A 23,186-nucleotide genomic window follows, 5' to 3' on the forward strand; every position below is an offset into this window, starting at 1 on the left:
TTGTTAGTGAGTCATGTCTTGCAATATGGGATGTAACTGTGCACGCTGCTGCATGTATTCTGCAATTATTTAATATTATATTTGAAAACTAGATGAACTGGAACGGATCTACTACTAATGCTTGTAATTTAGATCTATAAAAGACGATAGTATATTAAACAAAATAACTACTTTTATTTAGAGATCTTGATTTCTTTATGGCACGAAATGAAATATAATACAATACTATTCCTAACAAACGAACGTGAATAATCGTTAAAGAGTCGTAACTCGAGACCAGTCGTCATATAAGGCCTGAACACTGGCCTGAAACGTCGCAGTGGGCAATAGTTCGTTGCATGGCGTACGACGTGGCAACGAGCTATTAATCTCCGACTCCACAGCCCATTTGTCAGTGTTAGGGCTATTTATATATCCCTCAGATAGCCCTGCTCTCAATAAACACAACGATTCTAGTGTCGCCACGGGCTTTTACAGTGCACCGACCAGAGGTTTGGAACTCACTCCCCATTGATCTCAGACAGACAACATGCTACACTACATTCAACAACTACCTGTTTAAAACTTTGTAGATTAGTCTGTCATTTTAGGTCTCGTGTTTATGTGTGTAATGTTATCACAGCACCTTGAGCCTACATTTTGTTTGTTAACTTCACCCTTATAAATAAATCATCATCATCATTATTATTAATATTATTATTATTATAACGATTGGTTTCGATCTAATAGACTCTTCATCTAACCTACCAACTGATATCGCAATCCAATAATGTCTTAACTGCCGTATGAAAATCATTTAACCTGAGCATTGTCCCTTTAAAAAAAATAAATAAAAGAGTTCTCTGCTGTTTCCAGTCAAATATCTGCCGCGACATAAGTACTTGGCTTTTGCAATGTGTGTCCTATCATACTTCATTGTACAATCTTGTAGAATTTTAGTGCATTGAGAGCTTACTTTTTTTTCAACTTATTGTATCGCTATTTAAGAAACGAAACCCGTTTTAATGAATCATATAATTTTTTGTTCAATTAAATCTAAATGATAACAAAAGAATTTGCACTTGACATAGATTGTTCATGGAATGATATACCTTAATGGGAAAAGAATTTTGCACGGAGAACTGAATACAGCCAACATACTTGTCGGAAGTAACGGAGTGGTCAAAATTGCAGACTATGGAAGAGCTTGCATACTTGGCAAGGAAGATGAGATTCAATGTTTCAGCGTTGACGGTAATATTTGTTTCGATGAATTTTTGAATATTACTTTTATCCTGCAATTTTGATCAGTGTTTCATGCATCGCTATCTTATACTATAAAGTAAAAAGTAAGGTGTATGTATGTATGTTACGCATAGAAATCAAAACTGTGTCACCAATCTTGATAAAACTTGGAAGAAATGTTCCTTGGGTAGTAACTGGAACCGTAGTGTATGTATTGAAGCCCTAAAACCCTCAAAAAAAGTTGCCATAACTCTATGAAAGTATTAATATTTCATTGATCTAGGCCATGTTTACCATGTTTTACATGAGACAAGATTGAAAGGATCTAGATCTAGATCTAATTTTTAAAACTACACTTTGCACAGATAGTTTTTTTTTACTTTGAAAATACAAAATATAGTCTATTGGTTTCATTATTTAATAAAATAGCCTTCAAATTTGTGTTTCAAAAGCATTTTTACATAAATTCGTTCCTTTTATCTGCGAATTTAGAATTCCTGACGTACTTTATAATCCCATTCATTTAACAAATCGGGTAAATCCGTTTTAATTGTACTTTATATCTTATTCATCTCGTGCTTCTTTCGTTTATAATAGATATGAATGTATAGGCTTCATGGGTAAACCCATTTTCGCAAAACAACTTTTATTTTCGAGGCGAAATAGAAAACTTGAAAGGATCATAAGCTAAGTTTAACATACTCTAGATTAGTAATACACAAACTAAGGCCTGCAGGCCGCGGGTAATGTCCGGCTCAGTAGCGGCCTTAGGGGGTGGCAAGTGGGGCAACCGCCCCAGGCCCCGCAATCGGAAATTTTATTGTCTCCAACTTCGAAAACCAAATCAGTTCTCATAAACTAGGACTTGTTACTCAGTATTTTCCCAAGATCTTTATGATACCAATTAACATTTAAGCTCTTAACATACAATTTTTGGTTTCTAAATACCATTCACTTTCGGTTCTAAGAGGCTATCATCGTTTAACAGTTTACCTTGGCATTAATAAAAACACCTAGGTGGAAGCAACCAATCCAAATCGTTTATTTCGTATACAAACATCGACGTCCAATCGGATCTTATTAGGAAAATGCGTCGTGATCAAGTTTGAACTACTCTTTGCTTAATGAAACATTGTAAATGAAGGAGTCATTCATAACATTTGAACAAATAAATGCAACTTTTGAAAAATAGATTTTTTTTTAATGAAAATTAATAAACATATAATGTGTTTTCTTGACTTTCGCTGGTGATACATTCTAAGACCGGACGTCAGATTTTCCCGGTATTTAATTTCATATAGTATACAATTTTCGGATCTAAACAGTATCCCAGGACATCCCCTTGAAACCTCTAGATAACCATTTCCCATTTCATTAATAACTTTTACATGCTGTTCCTTTTCAAAACTCATAAAATGTTCAGTGGTTTTTAAACGTGTCATACAGCACTGTTATGTCGTACTAGAGTATAAAAAGAATTGGTACGTATACATTAAATGTACAGTTACATTAGTCTGCAATGAAAAAAAAAGGTTGAGGATGTCTAAGAGGATTCTTTACTGTAACCTCGCCTGTATTGAACCAGTTGATGTGCTTGTGCAGTTTTTTCGGCCAATCAACTTCCAGAAAGTTTGGCAATGACGTATTAAGTTTTTGTTTTCAATAGGCTACTGTGTATTTGTATAGACTTCGTGCGGCCGTGGGAAAACCAGTGTCACGTGTAAAAAAAAAAACAAACAAAAAAAACGCGGGAGTATTTTTTTTTTAATATTTTTTTTTTAAACCCGTGGTATAGCCCTTCCACAAAAGTCGGGACTGTGAAAGTGTAAGGACCACTGTAGCTCTTAAAGCACACTTTGTTTTTATAGAAAGTCCGACTGGCTTCAATTTTCAGAGTGAGAGAGGAGATCTACTATTAGTAGTGCGCGAGTGTTCTCCTTTTTATTTGCTTCTGTTAATGGACAACTATTACAATACATTATATAATGTACTAAAGTGGCCAATAGTCTTATCTTATATGATAAAGACGTTACTTTAAAAAAGAGATGATCACGTCCTACGTAGTTGGACAACAGTACAGTACCTACGTCATGTTCTATGTTTTGTAGCAAAAATAAGGTCCACAGCTTAGAGGCGGACACACTGTATTGTCATTGTTACAGCGTTAGAGACGGATTAGCCCGTTAGCGTGATATGGTACCTTATATATCGAGTTCTAGTCTACCCTTGCGGCTAAGGGCCCCGCACATGGCGCTCGCCCAGGGCCCCGCGCACTGCTAAAGCCGCCACTGGTCCAGCTAGTATATAATATAATATAATATAATATAATATAATATAATATAATATAATATAATATAATATAATATAATATAATATAATATAATATAATATAATATAATATAATATAATATAATATAATATAATATAATATAATATAATATAATTGGTCCTAACAAATGGAAATTCAGTTTGACTACAGTATAACTACTATAACAGTAAGAATTTAGATGCAAAACACGAAATATCATTCACATGTGTGATATATACTCAAACACGATCAGTGCTTTATGAAGTAAGGTTTTATGTACTTCTAGGTGACAAGTACCTTGAAAGACACTGACTGAAAGTCAAATAAACTCTTAATCAATTTCTTTTAAGTTGAAAATCAAATATTAAAATTCCATACAAATAAATAAGAAGTGAGATTGTGCTTACCTGTCCATGTTAAAGGTCAAGTTGTATGTAAAAAAAAAAATATAAAAATGGTCCAGTTTTTTTTACTGGGTCAGACCGAAACATAGGAATGTCATTGAAGAGATAATCACAAAGCTTATATCAATTCATTCTGTCTGTCTGGTAAAAAGCTTTTACACGTTGATTCTCCCAATAATGCATCACGTTGAAATTTTCCACAGTTATTTCTTTTACCTGACAACACAAAATTCAGTAAAAAAAAAGTTAACCAATTAGTTAATAAACTATTGATAATTAATAAAAAAAATGTAGGGATCGAAAAGGGAAAGAAATTGTACTTGACTAATGTGGTGGTATAAGTAGAATTAGTCCCCCCTGAGAAGGCTAGAGCTAGAATTCAAGCCGTACAACTTGTTTTGTTTTTTTTTAAATGCAGTTAAAAAGCGATCACGGTAACATTAACACATATACTCCATTCTCCCACCCCCCTCTTTTTCTCGACTGGTCCAGACAAGTGATAGGATCATAGCGCGTTGAGGAAGCCAAAAGCTTGAAATTAAGCTAAACAAAAATAATTGGTAAAAATAATTCTAATATCACAGATTTAGTATTGTTAGTCTAGATGTATTAAAAATTTAGGTACCTGACTGATCCAAACTAATACATGTACACTTTATGTAAGGTGGTTTTTTTATTATTATTATTATTATTTTTGTTTTGTTTTTGTTGTTTTTTTTTAATCGATTTGCTGATCACCAAAAAAAGAGATAATCGGTATTTTTGGTCAGTTATAAGTATGGTCTTATAAGTAGGGTCTTAACCTCTTTTGAGGCTCTGCATTTTGACATTCGACAACATAAGATAATGGCGTAATACTTAATATTTAATGTAAAAAAATTCGAACACACATTTAGCCCCCCCCCCTCTCATATGGTGGGGGGGGGGGGGGCGGAAATTTTTAAATTCTCCCCCCCCTCCCTTCCCCCACTCTAGCTACGCCACTAATTGATAGTGTGGACAACATAAGTCTCAAACTAAAATCTTAACATTATTACTATTGGCATTCTCATTTAAACGGAACTAGAATAAGGATGTAGATCTACATAGACTAAACTTCTGATTTAGCACTCTTAAGATCTATATCTACTAGATCAAGATTTATAATATAAATTTGAAATACTTTAGATGTAATTTAGATTAGATTTATGCCCGCCCCCCCCCCCCCCCAAAAAAAAAAAAAGCCTAGATAGTATATCAACAGACTGAATGCAACATTAAATTTAAAAATAGTAGATTAGTTTTAGTATATCATAACATTGCAAAATTGGTGTAGTCGTTTGGAAATAAAATCTACACTTTAAGTCTAGAAACTGAAATTCTATATCTTGATTTAGTCTTTAGGCCTATCTGTCTAAACAAGACCTAGAAATTCAAGATCGAGACTCTACAACGATTTTAATGACAATAAAAATCCAGATCTAGTTTTAAAAAATCTAGATATACTGTTAAAAAAATCTAGATCTAGTTTAAAAAATCTAGATTAGATCTAAATCTAGCTATCATGCCGTTTTTGAAAACGAACAACATAACGAGGTTTAATAAACATTACTATACCAAGTTGTTTTAGTATTTTATTTGAAGAATCCATTCCATATGACATCAAAGGCAAAAATCCATTACGTCACACGTCCTAGTTAGACTAAAAAATGCCTTCATCAATACGAGCCAGTTATCGAGGGATCATAGACATTGGTGTACCGAGGTTTTTTTTTAGCATTACACATGGAGAGAGAGCATAAAGGAAGGGTCACAGATTGCAGATGTCATACACAACAGAAGCAGAAAGAAGGGTGAAAATGCAATGGCGCCTGGTGATTTTATATGCCCAACCTGTGATCGCAGCTGTGTATCAAGGATTGGCCTCTTTAGTCACACAAGAAGTTGCAAAGGGAAAAGATCGTCTCGCGAGACGTAAAATGCCACAGACAGACATTTAAAGAATTCATTCCTATAACATCAAAGGAAAAAATCCATTATGTCACAATGGGCTAGTAACAAATGAGAAATTTAACGAGGGTTCATAGTAATGTACAACAGAAGTGCGATTTTACATAGAGTTAGAATTATTTTTTTTGCTAAAAAAACGGAACAACCGATATTCGTAATTTATTAGAAGAGGGATTTCAAACAGTTATTTGTGTTAGTAGATTTTTCATATAAAATTCGGAACAATTTTGGCGACAATTTGTAAGAACATTTTAATAATGTAGGTTGATTTCTTTTTCAAAATCAAATCTGGAGCATTCTTTACAGATAAAAAAAAATCTCTGTTATGTTTCAGCAAGAAAATTCAGTGTAAAATAAGTCTAAAAAGTGTTTTTCAATAATAGTTTCTTGTAAATTACTTTCTTATTTTAAATTCCCGAACAACCTATTGTCGATATTTTAAAAAAAGTCATTTGACATAAATTTGTTTAAGTTGAAAATACGGAACAATTGGATATCGATAAACTCTAGTGACTTACTGTCCAAGAATATAAGGGTAATGTAAGTCAATGATGTTATTTTAAATAATCGTTTAACAAATTTTCTTTTATAAAACAAGATACGGAACAACTTCAAAGTTTCTCATAGTTCATAGCACATGTGCTTCTAAGTGTTAGAAGAGCTAACAAACATTCGTTTGCATTGATTTGTTTTTCACAAAAACATCCGGAACAATCTATTTTAGATACTTAAAACTATTGCAATGTTTTGGAAGGAACATTAAAAGTTAAATCAGATTTTCAATAGCGTTTAGTGCTTTTTTTTTTATGACAGACAGACCGATCAACAGACAAAACGCAAAAATACTAAGTGACTTTTATCCTGATAGGGGCACTAAACAAAATATATATAATCTGATTATGTAAAAATGTTTAAGGAATTAATATAGCACCATAACATGTCCAGGGGGTTACGCTTCTGCACGAAAGTCGCTGCAATTTAAAAAAAAGTGCTAGAGATTTACATACAAAGTGCATTCTTAGCCTTTATAAATAAACATAAATGTGTTCTTTTAATTTTAACAGCTAGTTGACCAGAAAAAGACACCTTTAACTAATATTTATATTTGTTGTGAACATTTCTTGTACATTTTATAAATATATTTGACTTAGTGATACTGAAAATACATACAGTGATATATTCCATGTTAACATATTGTAACATTGCCTCATTTACATTTACGTAATTTTTTTTAGTATTAGTGTATTTTTATGTAAAAATCGCGTGCATAATTAATTTTATAAACTTAACGGTTTGCTTTTAGAAAACCAAAAATAGCCGTCGCACCTAAACTTTTCAAGCCGCATCGCAAGGTGAAATAATATTTTTCATTTCTCTTCTAGTTTTCGAGATCTGAGTGTGACAGACGGACATTTTGCACAAACCTAATAGCGGCTTTGCCCCTTACGGTGGCCGCTAGAAATCACCCTTTGGGTCAGGAGTTTGTAATTTTACCATCGCAAAAGAGATACAAGACACCGATAGCAAAGACAGACACAAAAACTCTGTTAGTCTCCCTGGCAATCAAATCATTTAATAAAATAAAACTATCCGATAACATTCTGATATAAACTTTTCGCAAACAAAGTATGAGTACATCTGGTGTTATTGTATATTTTGGTTTTCTATAGTTATAATGTTTTGCTTGGTGTAACGCCGCCCCCCTCCCCCGATAGGCAACGAGAATTATTATTATGTTAGAAATGAACGAGTAGTCATTCTCTGGCGCTGCCAGGGTCGAGTTTCGCTAAAGAGAAACAAAATTCATCGTAGTCCCTTTAACAGTTTCCACTGAGGAATGTGGCAGGTCTGCAGCAGTACCGCCCTCTGACAGGCAACGAAGATGTTCCTAGGAATGTTAAGGGCCTTGAAGGTGTCTGTGAGGTCAGTTGTTATTATCCCCTCGGTTGATATAACAATGGGGTATATTGTTATTTTGGACAATTTCCATAGACGCTTAATCTCCAAGCCTAGGTTCCCATATTTTCTTTGTTTTTCTATCTCAGTTTTTCTTAAATTATGAGACAGTGGTACGGCGATATCGATAATGGTAGCGGTTTTTTCTTTTTTTATCGATGAACAGCAGATCTGGGCGATTGAAATCTACCGTTTTGTCGGTCAGAATAGGCCTATCCCAGTACAGCAGATGTTCAGTAGACTCGAGAACCTCTTGCGGAGAGTATTTATAATAAGGGGGAGTATTATTACTATTATTATTAAAAATAATTTAGTGATTATTAGCTTTAGACTTTCATCCCGACGACTCCACATTACTTATAGAATAGAAAAAAAATCTGAAAAGAACAGATCATGTAGGATATTTTAGCTACAGTAGTGTTCATTTAAATTGTTAGTCTGGTTCAATGCTGTTTTCTATATCGGGAGCTATCTTTCTTTCCCAGATGTCCAGAACAGAACAAAATGGTATGCCCCTGAAGTTATCTCGGAAAAACGTTATGGCTTGAACTCTGAAGTTTACTCTTTCGGCTTAATCATGCATCAAACTATAACACAAGGAAAGTGCCCTGTTCCAGGTAAACATTTCAATGGAAATAAGTGAAAGTTTGAAGTGAATGTTTGAAACAAATATTTATATATGTGTTTGTGTTTGATCGGTGACTAAGTGGTAAAGCGCCTAACCTATGAACAGAGGGTTCCAGGGTTCGAATTCTGGTGAATTTTTTTAATTTTCGTAATTTCTGAGTACACACATCTTTAATGGGTATCTGGCTTAAGTTGGGGAAAAGTAAAAGTTTGATGAGCTCCACTCAAACCCTGCACCACAAAAACATATCGACTGCTCTGTAGATCTGAAAAGGTCAGTTTACTTTTTAAAATATGACTTTACTTTATGAACAAAAATAAATGTCAGTGTCGGAGAAATAACGCGAACAAACTTTTTTTTACCAGACAGAGTGAGTTAATGTAAACTTTGTCAAAAGTACTTAATTTCGATCTACAGGGAGGAGGATGTGAATGTCATTTGTTTCTACGTCGACTGTTAACGAGGGTGTCATATTGCCAATACAACGACCAACCGCCTTTATTTTTCCCAGCTAAAGAGAGACAGAAAGAGAGATAGATAGATAGATAGATAGATAGATAGATAGATAGATAGATAGATATAGATAGATAGATAGATAGATAGATAGATAGATAGATAGATAGATAGAAATATATATATATATATATATATATATATATATATATATATATATATATATATATATATATATATATATATATATATATATATATATATATATATATATATATATATATATATAACATTTTTTTTTCTCAGATGCACGAGAAATCCACAAGAGCAGAAAAGATTCTTGGCTGTTTACTACTTCGAAGAAAGTAGCCATTGACGTGCCCGAATCATATATCGATTTGATCAAACAATGTTGTAATCTGTTGCCAGAGAAAAGACCTCGCTTCTTAACGCTCAAGACAGATTTAATGAAATATTCACCATTGTAATACTGAAGAACTCCAGCTGGTTTCTGATGTACTTTGAGTGGGCGCGCAACTTGTGTTTCAAATTGTTTATATATTATTTTCAGTGGGGTATATAGAATAAAGATTTCTTTGATGAATTTTGTTTCCCTTTAACGAAACTCGACCCTGGCTTCGCCAGAGAATGAATACTCGTTCTTTTATAATAATAATAATATTAAAGCTTGTCTTTGAAACCGAAAATTAATTAATTATTGGCGATTAATAATTTTGTTTGAGATCGAAATAAGGCGAATAAATGCAACTTAATGAGAGATGTGGATGTATATATGGATGTTATTCCCTTATTACATGGTTTGTCATCCCCCACCTCCATTCTCGGATCCAGTTACAATTTTGCATAATTATTTAAAGTCAATGACAATCAATACAAATATTTACCAATTAGTTAATAATTGTGTACTAATTAACTTGTTTTGTTATATATTGCAGAAAGGAAGCAAATGGAATTAATTAGCTGTTCTTTACCTTAGATAAGCTTTGTAATTAAAAGCATTCTTTTTTTTTATTGCTTGTTAGCATTTTTTAAACTTATTTTACCTTATGTAATTGGCGTAGCTAAGGCTGGGCAGAGGGGCCAAATTTAAAAGTCTTCCAAGGCCCCCACTTAACGATCCCTAAAATGAGTGTCCAATTTTATTTTTTACAATGCCATGTTATCTTGCTATTCACGTTATGTAGATTAGTGACAATGTTGCATGTGGTCCACACATTAGAATGGTATATTTATAAAGTGCATTGTTTCATGTCATGATGTCGAATGTCAAAATGCAGGGGCCTCTAAAGAGACTAAGCCTTTCTGGCTCCCAAATCCCTTACTACGCCATAGCTTTATGTGTTCGCAGTTTATTCAATCCGTATGCTAAGCATAGAGCCAAAAAAGTAGTATGTATTTGTATCTATCTATATATATATATATATATAATTCTCTTCTTTTCACTCAACAGTTTAAACGAGAAGAAGAAGTAAAGGAAAGATCACTCTCTTATTTCTGCGGATAGTCCACGAGAAAACCAGAGGAAAGAGGGAGAACACGTGGTCACAAAATAGCAGGGCCGAACCGTTGTAACCAAGAAATATCACTCTTTTTTTTTTATTTCTACCTCACGTTAAAAAAAAAAAGGAGGGGGGGGGGGAGTAATCTACTCTGTAGTAACTATCGAGGCGACAGAGCACGCTCAAGAGTTTGGACACCATGGAAAGATCACTCTTTTATTTTTGCAACTCGGACGGAGGGAGTTATCCTAAGTAATTTATGAGGCGAAAAAAAAAATTGGGTCGGGGAAGGGAAGTGGTATTCATACGTCACTAAATAGAAGAACCGGACTTAGGGATACGGATAATATGTGAAATTTCAGAGTTTGTATTAGAAAATAAATTCCTCTTTGCATTTAATTCATTCTTTACTACTTTACGAGTCTTGCGTGTAGCAAAGTCATACAGTATATCATAAAAATTCTATTTCCTACATAGATCACGCTCTATAGCAAGAATTACCAAATGTTTCAATCTATCTACGAGAATAGTTTCCTGTTAAATCGACAGGAGGACGCGTGAAATCTGTTATAAGTTATCAAATGGTTTAATTTAATATTTTATACACCTAAAATTAGCGCGGGTCCTATAAAAGTGCGGGGCCTACTGCGGTCGAATAGGTTGCAGTGGTCTAAGGTCGGCCCTGCAAAATAACGGCGTATGCTACCCCGCAAGTCGACTAGTATAGTATAAGAGCGCAAAAGGAGATGTGCATACTAAAAGTTATTCATACTCTTTGTTTTAATTTTAATTCAAATGCAGAGTGGTTCAAGTGTTAACTTAGCGTATCATAAGGTTAAATGTAGAGTAATTCAGAAATAAATCCAGATTATTGTATGGTTAGCTATAAGTGTTGGGGTGTAAATTTAGTGTATTGTAAAGCTAAATGTAGTGGTTTTGGTGTAAACCTAGTGTACTTCTTTTTCTTGGTACTTTGTTTTTCAAGATTAGAGTTTCTGTATCATTTACACTATTTTTTATACCAATAATTTCTACCTACAAATATTTCATATTACAAGTTTATTACAAATGTTATACGCATTGTGCATTATAATCTCAGGGCCAGACTGTTATTTAGTATGTATTTGGGTATCATATACAAAACATTATGGTTACAGTCCTGTAATATACTAAGTCAATTCATAACCTTAGAAACAAGGCTTTATTTCACTAAAACACGACTGATACACACAATAACACAGTACAGACTGGTCACGATTCACAGACTACGATAATGCGAACACGATTACAAATACTAGCACGATTACAAGCACGGGTAACACACAATTTTATTGAACGATCACTCCAAGTCCCATTGTGTTCCTTGCTGAAGATGAACACGAAGACCCAATGACTTACAACAGTGATGCCCTAACTTATTCGACCTGCGGGCCATTTTAATTTCCAACACTCCTTTCGCGAGGCCACATGACCGAAAAGTTACAAAAACTAAATGAAATTATTCTGAAACTATTTTACCAAAACCCTTCGGATGTAGTGCTACATTTATCATTTTATGTGATATTTGACGATTATATTTTTTAGGCGTAAGAAAATAACTTCATTTGTCTACTTCAAATGTTAGCAACAGTGTAGGTCTCTTTTTGGGTTAATATTCCCATCGATCCTGAAATCTCTAGTTGTAGTTAAACAATCTTTTATTCGTCGTTGAATCCCATAATGCCGCCATAATTATTTTATAATGCCAATATATATGTTTTTTTTAAACAGCCACACTTTCTTTATAAAACAAAGGTGTAGGCTTACTATCATGTTCCGCAAACTAGTAAAGATCCGCCCACTGGTCCTGGTAGATTCTACATCCAGAGTCTCCGTTCATAAACACACAAACGTTAAAGGTCATGGTAGCAAAACATCAAAGAAAATATGAGAGTCCTGAGTAGGTAAAGATACATTTTTCAACCTTTTTTTTTTTGGAGGGGATATTTTCCAACTTGTGTCAACGTTTCGGCGGGCCGGATATAACCACGTCGCGGGCAGGATCTGGCCCGCGGGCCGTATTTTGGGCATCATTGACTTACAAAATGCTTTTTCTTTTCATTTTTTTTTTAGCTTTGTACATGTTGTGACGACGGGCAGGGCTCAAACATGGGACAATCGTGACCGCAGTGCAAAGCACAAACCACTTTACTAGGCAGCTAACGAGTTCTATTGAACACATTAATATTTTGTTTTGTTACTCAATGTATTGTCAAAAATGTAAAGGTCTACAAGGTCCTTAGGTCAATAAGGTCCTTTAGATCAATAAGGTACTTAGGTCAATAAGTTTCTTAGATCAATAAGGTCCTTAGATCAATAAGGTTCTTAGGTCAATAAGGTCCTTAGGTCAATAAGATTCTTAGATTAAAAAGGTACTTAGATCAATAAGGTTCTTAGGTCATTAAGGTTCTTAGGTCAATAAGATTTTTAGATCAAAAAGGTAATTAGGTCAATAAGGTCCTTAGGTCAATAAGGTTCTTAGGTCAATTAGGTCCTTAGGTCAATACGATTCTTAGATCAAAAAGGTACTTAGATCGATAAGGTTCTTAGATCAATAAGGTCCTTAGGTCAATAAGATTCTTATATCAAAAAGGTACTTAGATCAATAAGTATTATTCTTATGTCGATAAGATTCTTAGATCAATAAGGTCCTTAGATCAATAAGGTTCTTAGATCAATAAGGTACTTAGATCAATAAGGTCCTTAGATCAATACGGTCCTTAGGTCAGTAAGGTCCTTAGATCAGTAAGGTTCTTAGGTCATTTGACTATATGTTGTTTTTTTCTAGTCTTTTATTCATATTCTATTCCTCACATAGCATTTATACTATTGGAGATTTTCACGATAAAACCAAACAATGTCAAGGCAGAGGCGTAATGAGAGGAGGGGGCACGAGGGCGCCACCCTCTAAGGATATTTGTATTATATTATTATTAAATAATTTTCATTTATAAGTCTTATTTCTATATGATGTTCATGGAAAATGTGGAAAAAAAAAAGGGGGGGGGGCGCCAGTAAGGTTTCTTGTCCCTGGCGCACTTTTTGCACACTACGCCTCTGTGTCAAGGACACTAAATTAAACTTCACTTCTGCCAAATAATTTTTTATTTTTTTTTATTTTTACGTTACACGTTTTTCAATTGTCTCATTTCAGTTGTCGTCAAATCTCCGATTTTACCGCTTTGTTCTTAAATATGTCCCAGGGTAAAAGTCTGCTGCTTTTTTTTTTTTTACAAAACGTATATCAATTCACTCTGTTTGTCTGTCTATCTGTCTGTCAGGAAAAAAAGTGTGTACACGTTATTTTCATACAACATTGTCGAATCAATTTGAAACTTCGCACAATTATTCATTGGCATAGACGAGACATTGATCAATTTAAAAAAAAAATTAACCAATAAGTCAATCAATTACTGGTAATTAATTATTTTATTTGATACCGACAATGGAAACTAAGCCTTCAGTATTCACATATATGGCTACATTTGTTGGGTTTAGTCCCATTAAATAATTGATAAAGCCATTTCTTCCTTAAGCAGTCTTGCTCAAGTTGATACTTTAAACAATTATTTATTGTACCTAACAAAACATGAATCAATATTAAAAAAAAACAACTACAATTAGTCAATTAATTAATTATTTTGTATGATATCGGATAAGGGAAATTACTTGTACATTACTGATAGATATAGTTTTTAAGGATGGGGTTCTTCTCCTTTAGATAATCTTTGTGTGTTTTTTGTTTGTTTTGTTTTTTGTTGTTTTTTTTTTAAAATACTTTGCTTGTTTTATTGGGAAATTATTTTGTGTTATGAGCTCAATAGCTTTAAAATTTTCATTTTGCAGGGCTAAAAAATGCAGGGAAAAAAATCTTCATATATTAAAAAAAAAACAACATATCTTATCAACGGATTCATTATGTCGTACACCAGATACACCAATTTGGTTTCCTAAAAAAATTATTCTTTTGTTCGCCATGTATGAAAATCCATACTAATAATCAAATGTAATATTTTTCTATGACTATTTTAAGTCATGAGTTCATATTATAGCTACAACAGTATTCAGGAGTATATATTAACAAATATCAGGAATTTGCTTATATATATATATGCATGATATATAATAATATGTTGAAATGAATGTTGCAGTTGCAAAGATTATATTGCCTTTACCTGTCTCTTAAATGATTACTTTTGTTTAGATGCATTTGTCTTCACCTGAAGTTGTTTGTTTTTGTTATACTTTACTGTTTTCCACCAAATGTAGGGCATAGATAGCATGTGTGTCATTGTTTTAAGTGCAGGCTTCTTCCTGTAAATGCGGCAGGAGATTTAACAGTTTACAAGAAAAACATTTAAAGTAGTATTCTTAAAAGGCAATACCTACTGTATACAACGTATGGAGCGAATGTTTTTATCGTAATAACTAATGAATGTTAGATTAAAAAAACAATGGAGCATTTTTTTTAACCCCTCCACGTTCCCCTCACCCCCCCCCCTCCAAGTAAGAATCATGGTTAAGGGGACATACGAGTCGGAAAATGACGAATTTTTAATTTTTTTTTCGATTTTTTTTTCTTTCAGATTTTGAAAATTTAACCTTTTTTTTATATGAATCATATTATATTTTAGCATAAAAATGTTTGTAAATATGTGTATTTTGACTTTGAACATGTACACCTTTTGGTGATTATTTACAAATTATCGAAATTTATCAATGTTTACACCTTGGATACGATATTACCAATCTAACAAAGCTAGGACCATGATACATCAAAAGAAAGGTCACGATCCGATTTATATGTTTATCTGGGGTTCAAACTAATGGATTTATATGTTTTTTTTGTAATTCGTATTTTTCCGAGCTATATAATCTACGGAAACTTCCTTATATGGCACATCGGCAAAACTCGGAAAAAATCGACTAATCAGAATGTGCCGTTTCATCCGGAAAAGGCGTTTCAAAATGGCCGACAGCGTAAACACATTCTTGTAGTGAAAGTCACTGAAAGCCTTGCACAAGACAGTTTCAGTTGTTTGGTATTTGTAAACATCAAAGAAAATATCTTTTACATTAAAATGCCTCGACCAAAGGGACGAAGAATGCTAGAGAAGCTCAATAAAGCAAGAAATGTTATGCTATCTGACAAGCTGCGTGGAAATTCCTCTAGGTCTAGGTCTAGTTTAGATCCAGCATCAGAAGGACAACGTGGTGCATCCAGATCGAAATTAGACCGTCTTTCAATAAATACTGATGTTCCAAGTGATCTAGATCTACAAGAAACAGAGCAATTATGGACTATTGCTAATACTAATCAGCTTACTGATTTGATGTCGGATGCATTATGCCCTAATTGTTTTCAGTCAAGTTTGACTATTAGAGTTATAAAAGATGAAAACATGGGGTTCGCATCAAAGTTGAAGTTATGTTGTAGATCTAGATGTAGTAGTTGTGGATATACTAAATCAAAGTTTTCATCTCCAAGAATACAAAAAAGTAACTGTTCAAATGTTGCATTTGAAATAAACACCAAGATGGTTTTATACAGCCATGAGATAGGAAAGGGTTTCACTTCGCTGCAGACATTTAGCAGCGTCCTAGGAATTTCTGGAATCAGCCAGAGAGCCTTTAAAGACCATGATAATAAAATCACAGGTATGTTAAATTACACAATAATCTACTATTAGAATTATTTCTTTAAAAATTTTAATCTTTACCATATAAAAATTATAGATCTAGACCTAGTAACTATAGATCTAGAATCTAGTCAATCTTTACAAAGTTCTAACTTTTGATAAAAAATACATGTAGTATGATCACTATGATGTAGCCAATGTAGGCTCTCTAGAGATCTAAATCTTTTTTTTTTTTTAAAGTTTATATATATTATATATATATTTATAAATCAATTTAATTAATGTTTTTTTTTTTTTTCTTCAGACTGTGAAGTGGAATCTGGGGAAGACATGCTTTACCGCACAGCCAACGCCATACGTCAAGCTTATGCAGAGACGGATGATGACATTAGGGAAGCCATTGAACGAGGAGAAAACCCTTTGATTGACATTTCAGTCAGTTATGATGGGACCTGGCAAAAGCGAGGCTTTACATCGCTTTATGGTGTAGGTGTCTGCATCGATTTACTAACAGGTCTTGTTGTCGACTTCGATATTAGATCTAAGTACTGCCATGCATGCCACATACAGAAAGCTGAGAGCATGAACGCAACTGACCTCGCAGTTTGGAAAGAACAGCATGATTGCTGTAGTAATCACCACAAATCCAGCAAGTCTATGGAACAGGACAGTGCTGTAATTCTGTGGAATCGTTCTGTGGCAAAATATAATTTTAGATATGTGGAGATGCTGAGTGATGGAGATTCTTCTGCTTTTAAAGCTGTGCTTGAGTCTAAGCCATATGCTGATAAAGCTGTTACTAAACTTGACTGTATCAATCATGCCCATAAACGTATGGGGACAGCGCTTCGAAAACTTGCCAAAGAAAGCCATCTTGGTGGCAGAGGAGTTGGCAGGTTAACAGAAAAAAAATGTGACAGTTTGCAAAATTTTTATCGTGGTGCTATAATAGACAATATTCCAGATGTGTCCAAAATGAGGAATGCTGTTTGGGCAGGATTATACCACTCCATGTCTACAGATACTGAACACCATCATCGACAATGTCCATTAGGAGAAAATAGTTGGTGCTGGTACCAACAAGCGATTTCGTTGGGACAAGACCCTGACAGCCACTCTAATCATAAGGCATCAACATTTTTGTCTCTAGAGGTGGCTCAGAAGCTAATTCCAATTTATCGAAGAATGTCAGATGAGTCCTTGCTTCAACGAATGGCTCATGGTGGTACTCAAAACAACAACGAAAGCCTTAATGCTATGATTTGGACGAGATGTCCTAAAACAAGTTTCATGGGACTTGGCAGAGTGAAAGGCAGTGTTGCTAGAGCTGTGTCAATATTTAATGCTGGCGCCAATGAATTAATTAACGTGATGAATAAGATGCATATTGATGTTTCTTATGTAACATTAAATAATTTAAAAAAGGTCAATGATAAAAGAATTATTCAGTCTGACACTACTAGCCAAGAGGATTATAGAAAAAGAAGAAAGACTGTTTCTTTAACACGGTTTGAAAAAGTCAGAGAGGAATTGGCCAAAGATGGGAATGTATATGGTGCTGGTGCTCATTAGCAATACTACTGTCAATATTTTTTTGTATTATATAATTTTTTTTGTTTTTATTCATTATTGTTAGAGCATATTGACAGTTTAGTTGCTGTTTTAATTATTTGAAACAAAAATGTAATAACTAATTTGTAGCAAAATTTAAACAACACCATCTGATTATGTTTATGTAAATAATATAGATCAACAAACTTTTTCAAATATATTATGATACCTTAATTCAAGAGAAAATGTTAGCAAGTTTTATCTAAACTGACAATTATATATATGCTATCTAAAGAACTCCCTAGATGAATAGTAGAGATATAACAGAACTACTGAACAGTTATCATGAGTTTCAGATTTTGAGTTAGCGCTTTTTTCTTATTTGACATTGTTATATATATGACATTTTTTCATTTTAATCTTCTGTGAACTTCAAGCAAGCTCTTTTCTTTAGTATTTAATATTTATTGTTGCAAATTGTTTGGGTTTTTAGATTGCACACCGGTACATCCTACATTCTTATCAAGTTTTTTTTTCTTTATGGTTGCTAAATGTTATACCCGGTATATAATATATTATTTTATAATGTAATCTGGATGGAATATACTAAATAGCTATTTTTAAAAGCTGCTATACTAAAGTGTAAATAACATATATTTGCTATTCAGTGATTTTCTGAATAAATTTTTGTAATTGAATTTTTTTTCTTTCTTTTTTTTGTATTTTTGTATATATCTCTATCTGCCAAACGCTAAGGCTCTGAAACTACTTTTGGAACTTATTTGATATTTGGCATAATTATTCTGTACATATATATCTACATATGCATGCAAAAACTTTTTGATATTTGCGTAAGTTGGATTTTTGTTTGAAATACTACTCTGTAATACAATTGCGTACAATTTACGTTTTATTTTCCCAATTAGTTGCTATACTTATATGAAATTTAGAATATGCTCTTTACTAAATATAGCTATTTTTATTATGTTTTCAGATACTTATTATACTAACCTATAAATTACATGCATGTTATCTAGTATTTTCCTGACAAAATTTTTGTAATTGAAATTTTTTTTTTTTTTTTTTTCATTTTCTTCTTTTTTTGTTTTTGTATTAATGTATATATATATATATGAATCCTATACTCTAAAGCGAGAAATTCTTGTATATATATATATATACATTTTATTTCGAAAACGGCTCTAACGATTTTCTTTAAAAATTTCAAGGTACGTGTATATTAGTGAGAAGAACATTCTCAGCTCATTGGCACATCGGGAAAACTCGATCTAGACCACGTTCTCTTTGAAAAATTAAAACTGCCAAATACGAGTTCGCCCAATGTGGGCAACGAGCTATAAATTCTTCTCTCAGCGATATGAGTCAACTGTTGAATTTCTAGGAGAATGGTTAGCACAGGTTCCACAACGACCCCGACATTCCCCAACGAATGTTAGAAACTAGTTAAAACTTTAAGAAGTACGTTGCAAAATTATACACAAAATGATGTTGTATACACAAGTAGTAAAGTTCCCCTTTCAGACCTTGTGGTCTATGTGGCAGATGATGTAAAGGTCATCTGTTTCTGTGGCCGACGGTTAACGAGGGTGTCATGGGGCCAGCGCAACGACCAACCGCATTTACTTTTCTCCGACTAATGTCAGGTACCCATTAGAGAACCTCTAAAACCTCTCGAAATTAAAAATCCCAGTCTTCACCAAGATTCGAACCCGGTACCCCCGATTGAGAAGCCAAGCGCTTTACCGCTCAGCCACATCGCCTCCATTGTATACACAAGTAAATGGCAATATATAAAAATATATAATTAATTTTTGTTACAATCTCCCTTTGATTTTAATACGAATTACTTTTTTTGTTTCAAAAACTGTTTTATTTATTTTTTAGCGACCTTGCTAAGAAAATGCTGCCTTTGTGTTTGCTCAGTGTCTTTATGTCTGTCTGCTTCCGTTGTACTTAAAAAAAAGTTTATCGCCTACAAATGGTTTGCTTAAATACAATCATTTTTGTAATGCATATGCATGTTATGTAAATGCTCATTAAATGTAAAAAAAAATGCATATTAAAGGAAAAATAGATTCTCTGCTACTCAAGGTCCTATTGTGACACATGTCATTTTTCTCTAGAAAATAATATTTCATAATAAAAAAAGTGTTTTTTCAATCTATTGTTTATGTTTGTATACACGTAGACGTATAAGCCATTTTTTTAAATAATAAAAAAAAAAAACACTTTGCAAAGTTAATAACAAGACATGATCCGGCATAGAAACATCATTGTGCTCATTAAAAAAAAAATAACATGCGTTTACGGCTGCTGTAGTTGTAACCAGAATGTGTCTCTAAATGATTATAACATGTAGTAGACAAAAGTCCCTCATCTATCTGATCACCGTTATGTTCGCAATTTATTTCTAAAGTGTGTGACGTAACGTTAGCAGGGTCAGCTCAGGTGTCTTGAGTTACTAACACATCACTAGCCTCATATTTCAACTGTGTCAAATTTCTCCTGACTATACTAGATTCTTGTTTTCTCTTCTTGTCTTATATGTTACACAACTGACTTCAAAAGGGAAGGTAATCACGTCCTACGCATTTCATGGGTCACTCTAGTCATGCATGTTCATTAGTGGCTTAAACTCTGCTAAGTCTCTGGTTTTCCTGGCTGATTCATGCAACCCATTCCATTCTCTAAAGTTACTGGGAGGAAGGCGCACATACAAAAAATCATTTTACGCTATGAAATAAGAAAAGTGTCTCTATCTTTGTGTCTGTCTTTGTATTTAATTGAGTTGTGTTGTTTTTTTTATTTTAAAATTATGGTTCAGTGTTTTTTGTATTATAGCTACTTCACTACTTCACTTAGTAGGCCTCTGCTTCTGTCCTGAAGTGTTGTTTTTTTTTACTTTAATCAAACATGAATATTTGTTTGTTACAAATCTCCCTGCTCTACTTTGCGGAAGACGATGTTGCTGCCGACATGGCAAAACATCAGACACTAATATCGTGGTAGACACTGTTAAAGGGACCGAAATGAATTTTGTTTCCCTTAAAGAAGCAGCTCAATCCTTGCACTATCAGAGAATGATTGTTATTTCTTTTTTAAATAATAACAATAATAATTTACAAAACAATACTAACAATACAACTATAACAATTAAAATACTGCTATAACTTAGCAATCAACCTCAACGAAAGTGATACAAAACAGAACGTTTAATAATCAATTATAAACTACAACTAGAACCAAACTTAGAATCACATCTCAGGCCTTCTTGTTTACATCGCTAATCATCGGCCATCTTCCTTCCTCTGTTCTCTATCGTATCCTCTGGTACACAATGTCGCACCAAATGACAGTGCGCACTGTAGAGTCATAACACTGCCCCCTCCTTAGTTATGTTCGTCCCGAACATGACCAGATTTTCGACAGGGCTGAAGAATTGTCAGTGCAGATGAAGTTCTGGCAAGAAAGTTAGAGTTCCACTGGAGGCCAGGTCATAAAACACACAGTAATTTTCCGTAATCTCCAGAAGGTATGCCTTTCTACACATGTCCATTAACCACATTATCAGTGTCCAGTTTCCGCTGAAATTGATTCATCTTTTACTCTGCTTTGTGAAGGCAGACGTACACACGTTTGTCAAGTCCACATTTGTTGATGGTTTTTTTCTGGTATTTGCATTGTTCATTCGAGGTGCCGCCCGTACAGTTCTTATTAAATTTCTGTCTGCAGTTAGTACTGGTAGATAAACAGAAGTATCGTACACAGACCCAACGTTGTCTGAATTGGTCATGCCCATTGAAGCACTCATATCAAGGACATCGAAAGCAAAAGTTTCACTCTGCCTATAGGTCGCTCCTCTAGTTTCTTCATCTAGCGTTTTCTTTTCGGGTCTGCGCTTATCGTTGAAAAGGTTGCCACTTTCTTTATCTTGAAAGCTAGACGCATATGATTTGTCATTATGATCATCGAAGGTCCTGCCACTACCAACACTTTCGTTGCAACCAACCGTACAGCCGCAACAATGATTGGTTGATGTTTCATTCTCCGCTTTTCTAGGATGCAGCCGGCCTTCCAGTTTGTCCCTTTTATGATACCTGTTTACTGACAGATTGGACCATTTTGATATGGTCGTATGTTCGACTCGTTTCACCTGAACGCCTTCCACACCATCATCAAGCAATGGGAACTCTATGTCTCCATATTGTATAGTTCCACTTCCAATGTTTAGAGATAAACCGAATTCCTGCATAAAATCCAGACCAAGGATGCAATCGTCGACAACATTGGCGATCAGAAAATCCTGACTAAATAGTTGACTTCCTATTTCAAAGTCAAGCCGTATCTGTCCTAATATAGGTAACAGTTCGTCACCTGCTGTTTTAAAGAGTGTAGCCATTCACTCGTATTATTTCTTGATCTCCGATCAGACTGGGTCTAACTAACGACCGCGTAGCCGCTGTGTCCAAGAGGAACCTATGAGAGCGAACGCCAATCTTTCCTTGCACTCTCAAGGTTCTGCTTTGCTCTAACACTCCTTGCTCCCTAAACCCGTGGAATCGTAGCGATTTACGTTCTGATACACAGCCTTGGCCTTGGAACAACATGTTACAATTCCTCCGTACATGACCTGGAGTGTTACAATTCCAACAACGAAAAGTCTTTCTACTACGCCTTGAGGTCTGATAATGTTCCCGTTCATTTAAAGCCTTTTCCACCATTCTTCGAATCAGCCTCGGCACATCCTCCTCTTCCGCCACATTTAACGGCCGACAATAGTGTATGTTCCTCGCTGAAGCTCCGGCCGCCTCATAAGACATGGCATAGATGAGGGCTTCGTTGATTTTCCGTTTTCCGCTTATTCGGACGGCCTTCTTAAGTTCCGAATCTCGTATTCCATCTATAAAGGCATCTGTGACCAGAACATCCAAAAGTTCCTGAGTTGCTGATGGATAAGCAAGACGGGCGAGACGTTCTATGTCTGCTGCTAATTTCTGTAATGTCTCTCCGCTCTTCTGTTGTCGATTCTTTAATTGCATCCTGAAAACTTCCTGCAGGTGTTTATTGCCGTATCGTAGTTCCATTGTTTTGACCATGGCATCGTAGTCCGTCCGATCCGTCATAGTCTGTAACAATTCGGCTGTCTTTCCTCTGAGTGCCAACGTAAGACCAGTGGCTTTCTCTGCCTGGGTATCCCATCTGTTGATTTGCGCCGCCGCCTAGAATTGTAATCGATACACCGACCAAGACACAGAGCCGTCAAACACGGTGGTTTAATCTTCCCCGTCATTTCAGTCACAGTGGCACCCGCATCTTGTTTCTTTTGCAGCTCCGCCTTCATTTCCTTTCGTAATTGTTGAATTTTAGAATCAACATCTCAACATTTGGGACCTTAATTCAGCTACCTCATTTCTTAATTGTTGTTTGAAACTGTCTATGTCATTTTTTCAATTC

General features: G+C 34.4%; 2 protein-coding genes across 3 annotated transcripts in view; both read left to right on the plus strand.

Moving 5' to 3' along the window:
• The window catches only part of LOC106058345 (probable serine/threonine-protein kinase roco5), a 91,052-nt gene extending 80,429 nt beyond the window's left edge, over positions 1–10,623 (plus strand). For both annotated transcript variants that reach the window (XM_056007883.1, XM_056007884.1), the window contains 3 exons: positions 1,071–1,233; positions 8,367–8,498; positions 9,269–10,623. In XM_056007883.1, the coding sequence (XP_055863858.1) occupies positions 1,071–1,233; positions 8,367–8,498; positions 9,269–9,450 (477 nt within the window). In that variant the 3' untranslated portion in view covers positions 9,451–10,623. The remainder of the gene's footprint in view (positions 1–1,070; positions 1,234–8,366; positions 8,499–9,268) is intronic.
• A 4,416-nt stretch (positions 10,624–15,039) lies between these two features.
• On the plus strand, positions 15,040–19,892 carry LOC129922322 (uncharacterized). Its single transcript, XM_056007885.1, has 2 exons — positions 15,040–16,179; positions 16,465–19,892. The coding sequence occupies exons 1-2, from the start codon at positions 15,348–15,350 to the stop codon at positions 17,730–17,732; spliced, it is 2,100 nt and encodes a 699-aa protein (XP_055863860.1). The 5' UTR covers positions 15,040–15,347; the 3' UTR covers positions 17,733–19,892.
• The last annotated feature ends 3,294 nt before the right edge of the window (positions 19,893–23,186 follow it).

The sequence above is a fragment of the Biomphalaria glabrata genome, chromosome 13 (genome assembly GCF_947242115.1).
Source record: "Biomphalaria glabrata chromosome 13, xgBioGlab47.1, whole genome shotgun sequence".
NCBI lineage: Eukaryota > Metazoa > Mollusca > Gastropoda > Planorbidae > Biomphalaria > Biomphalaria glabrata.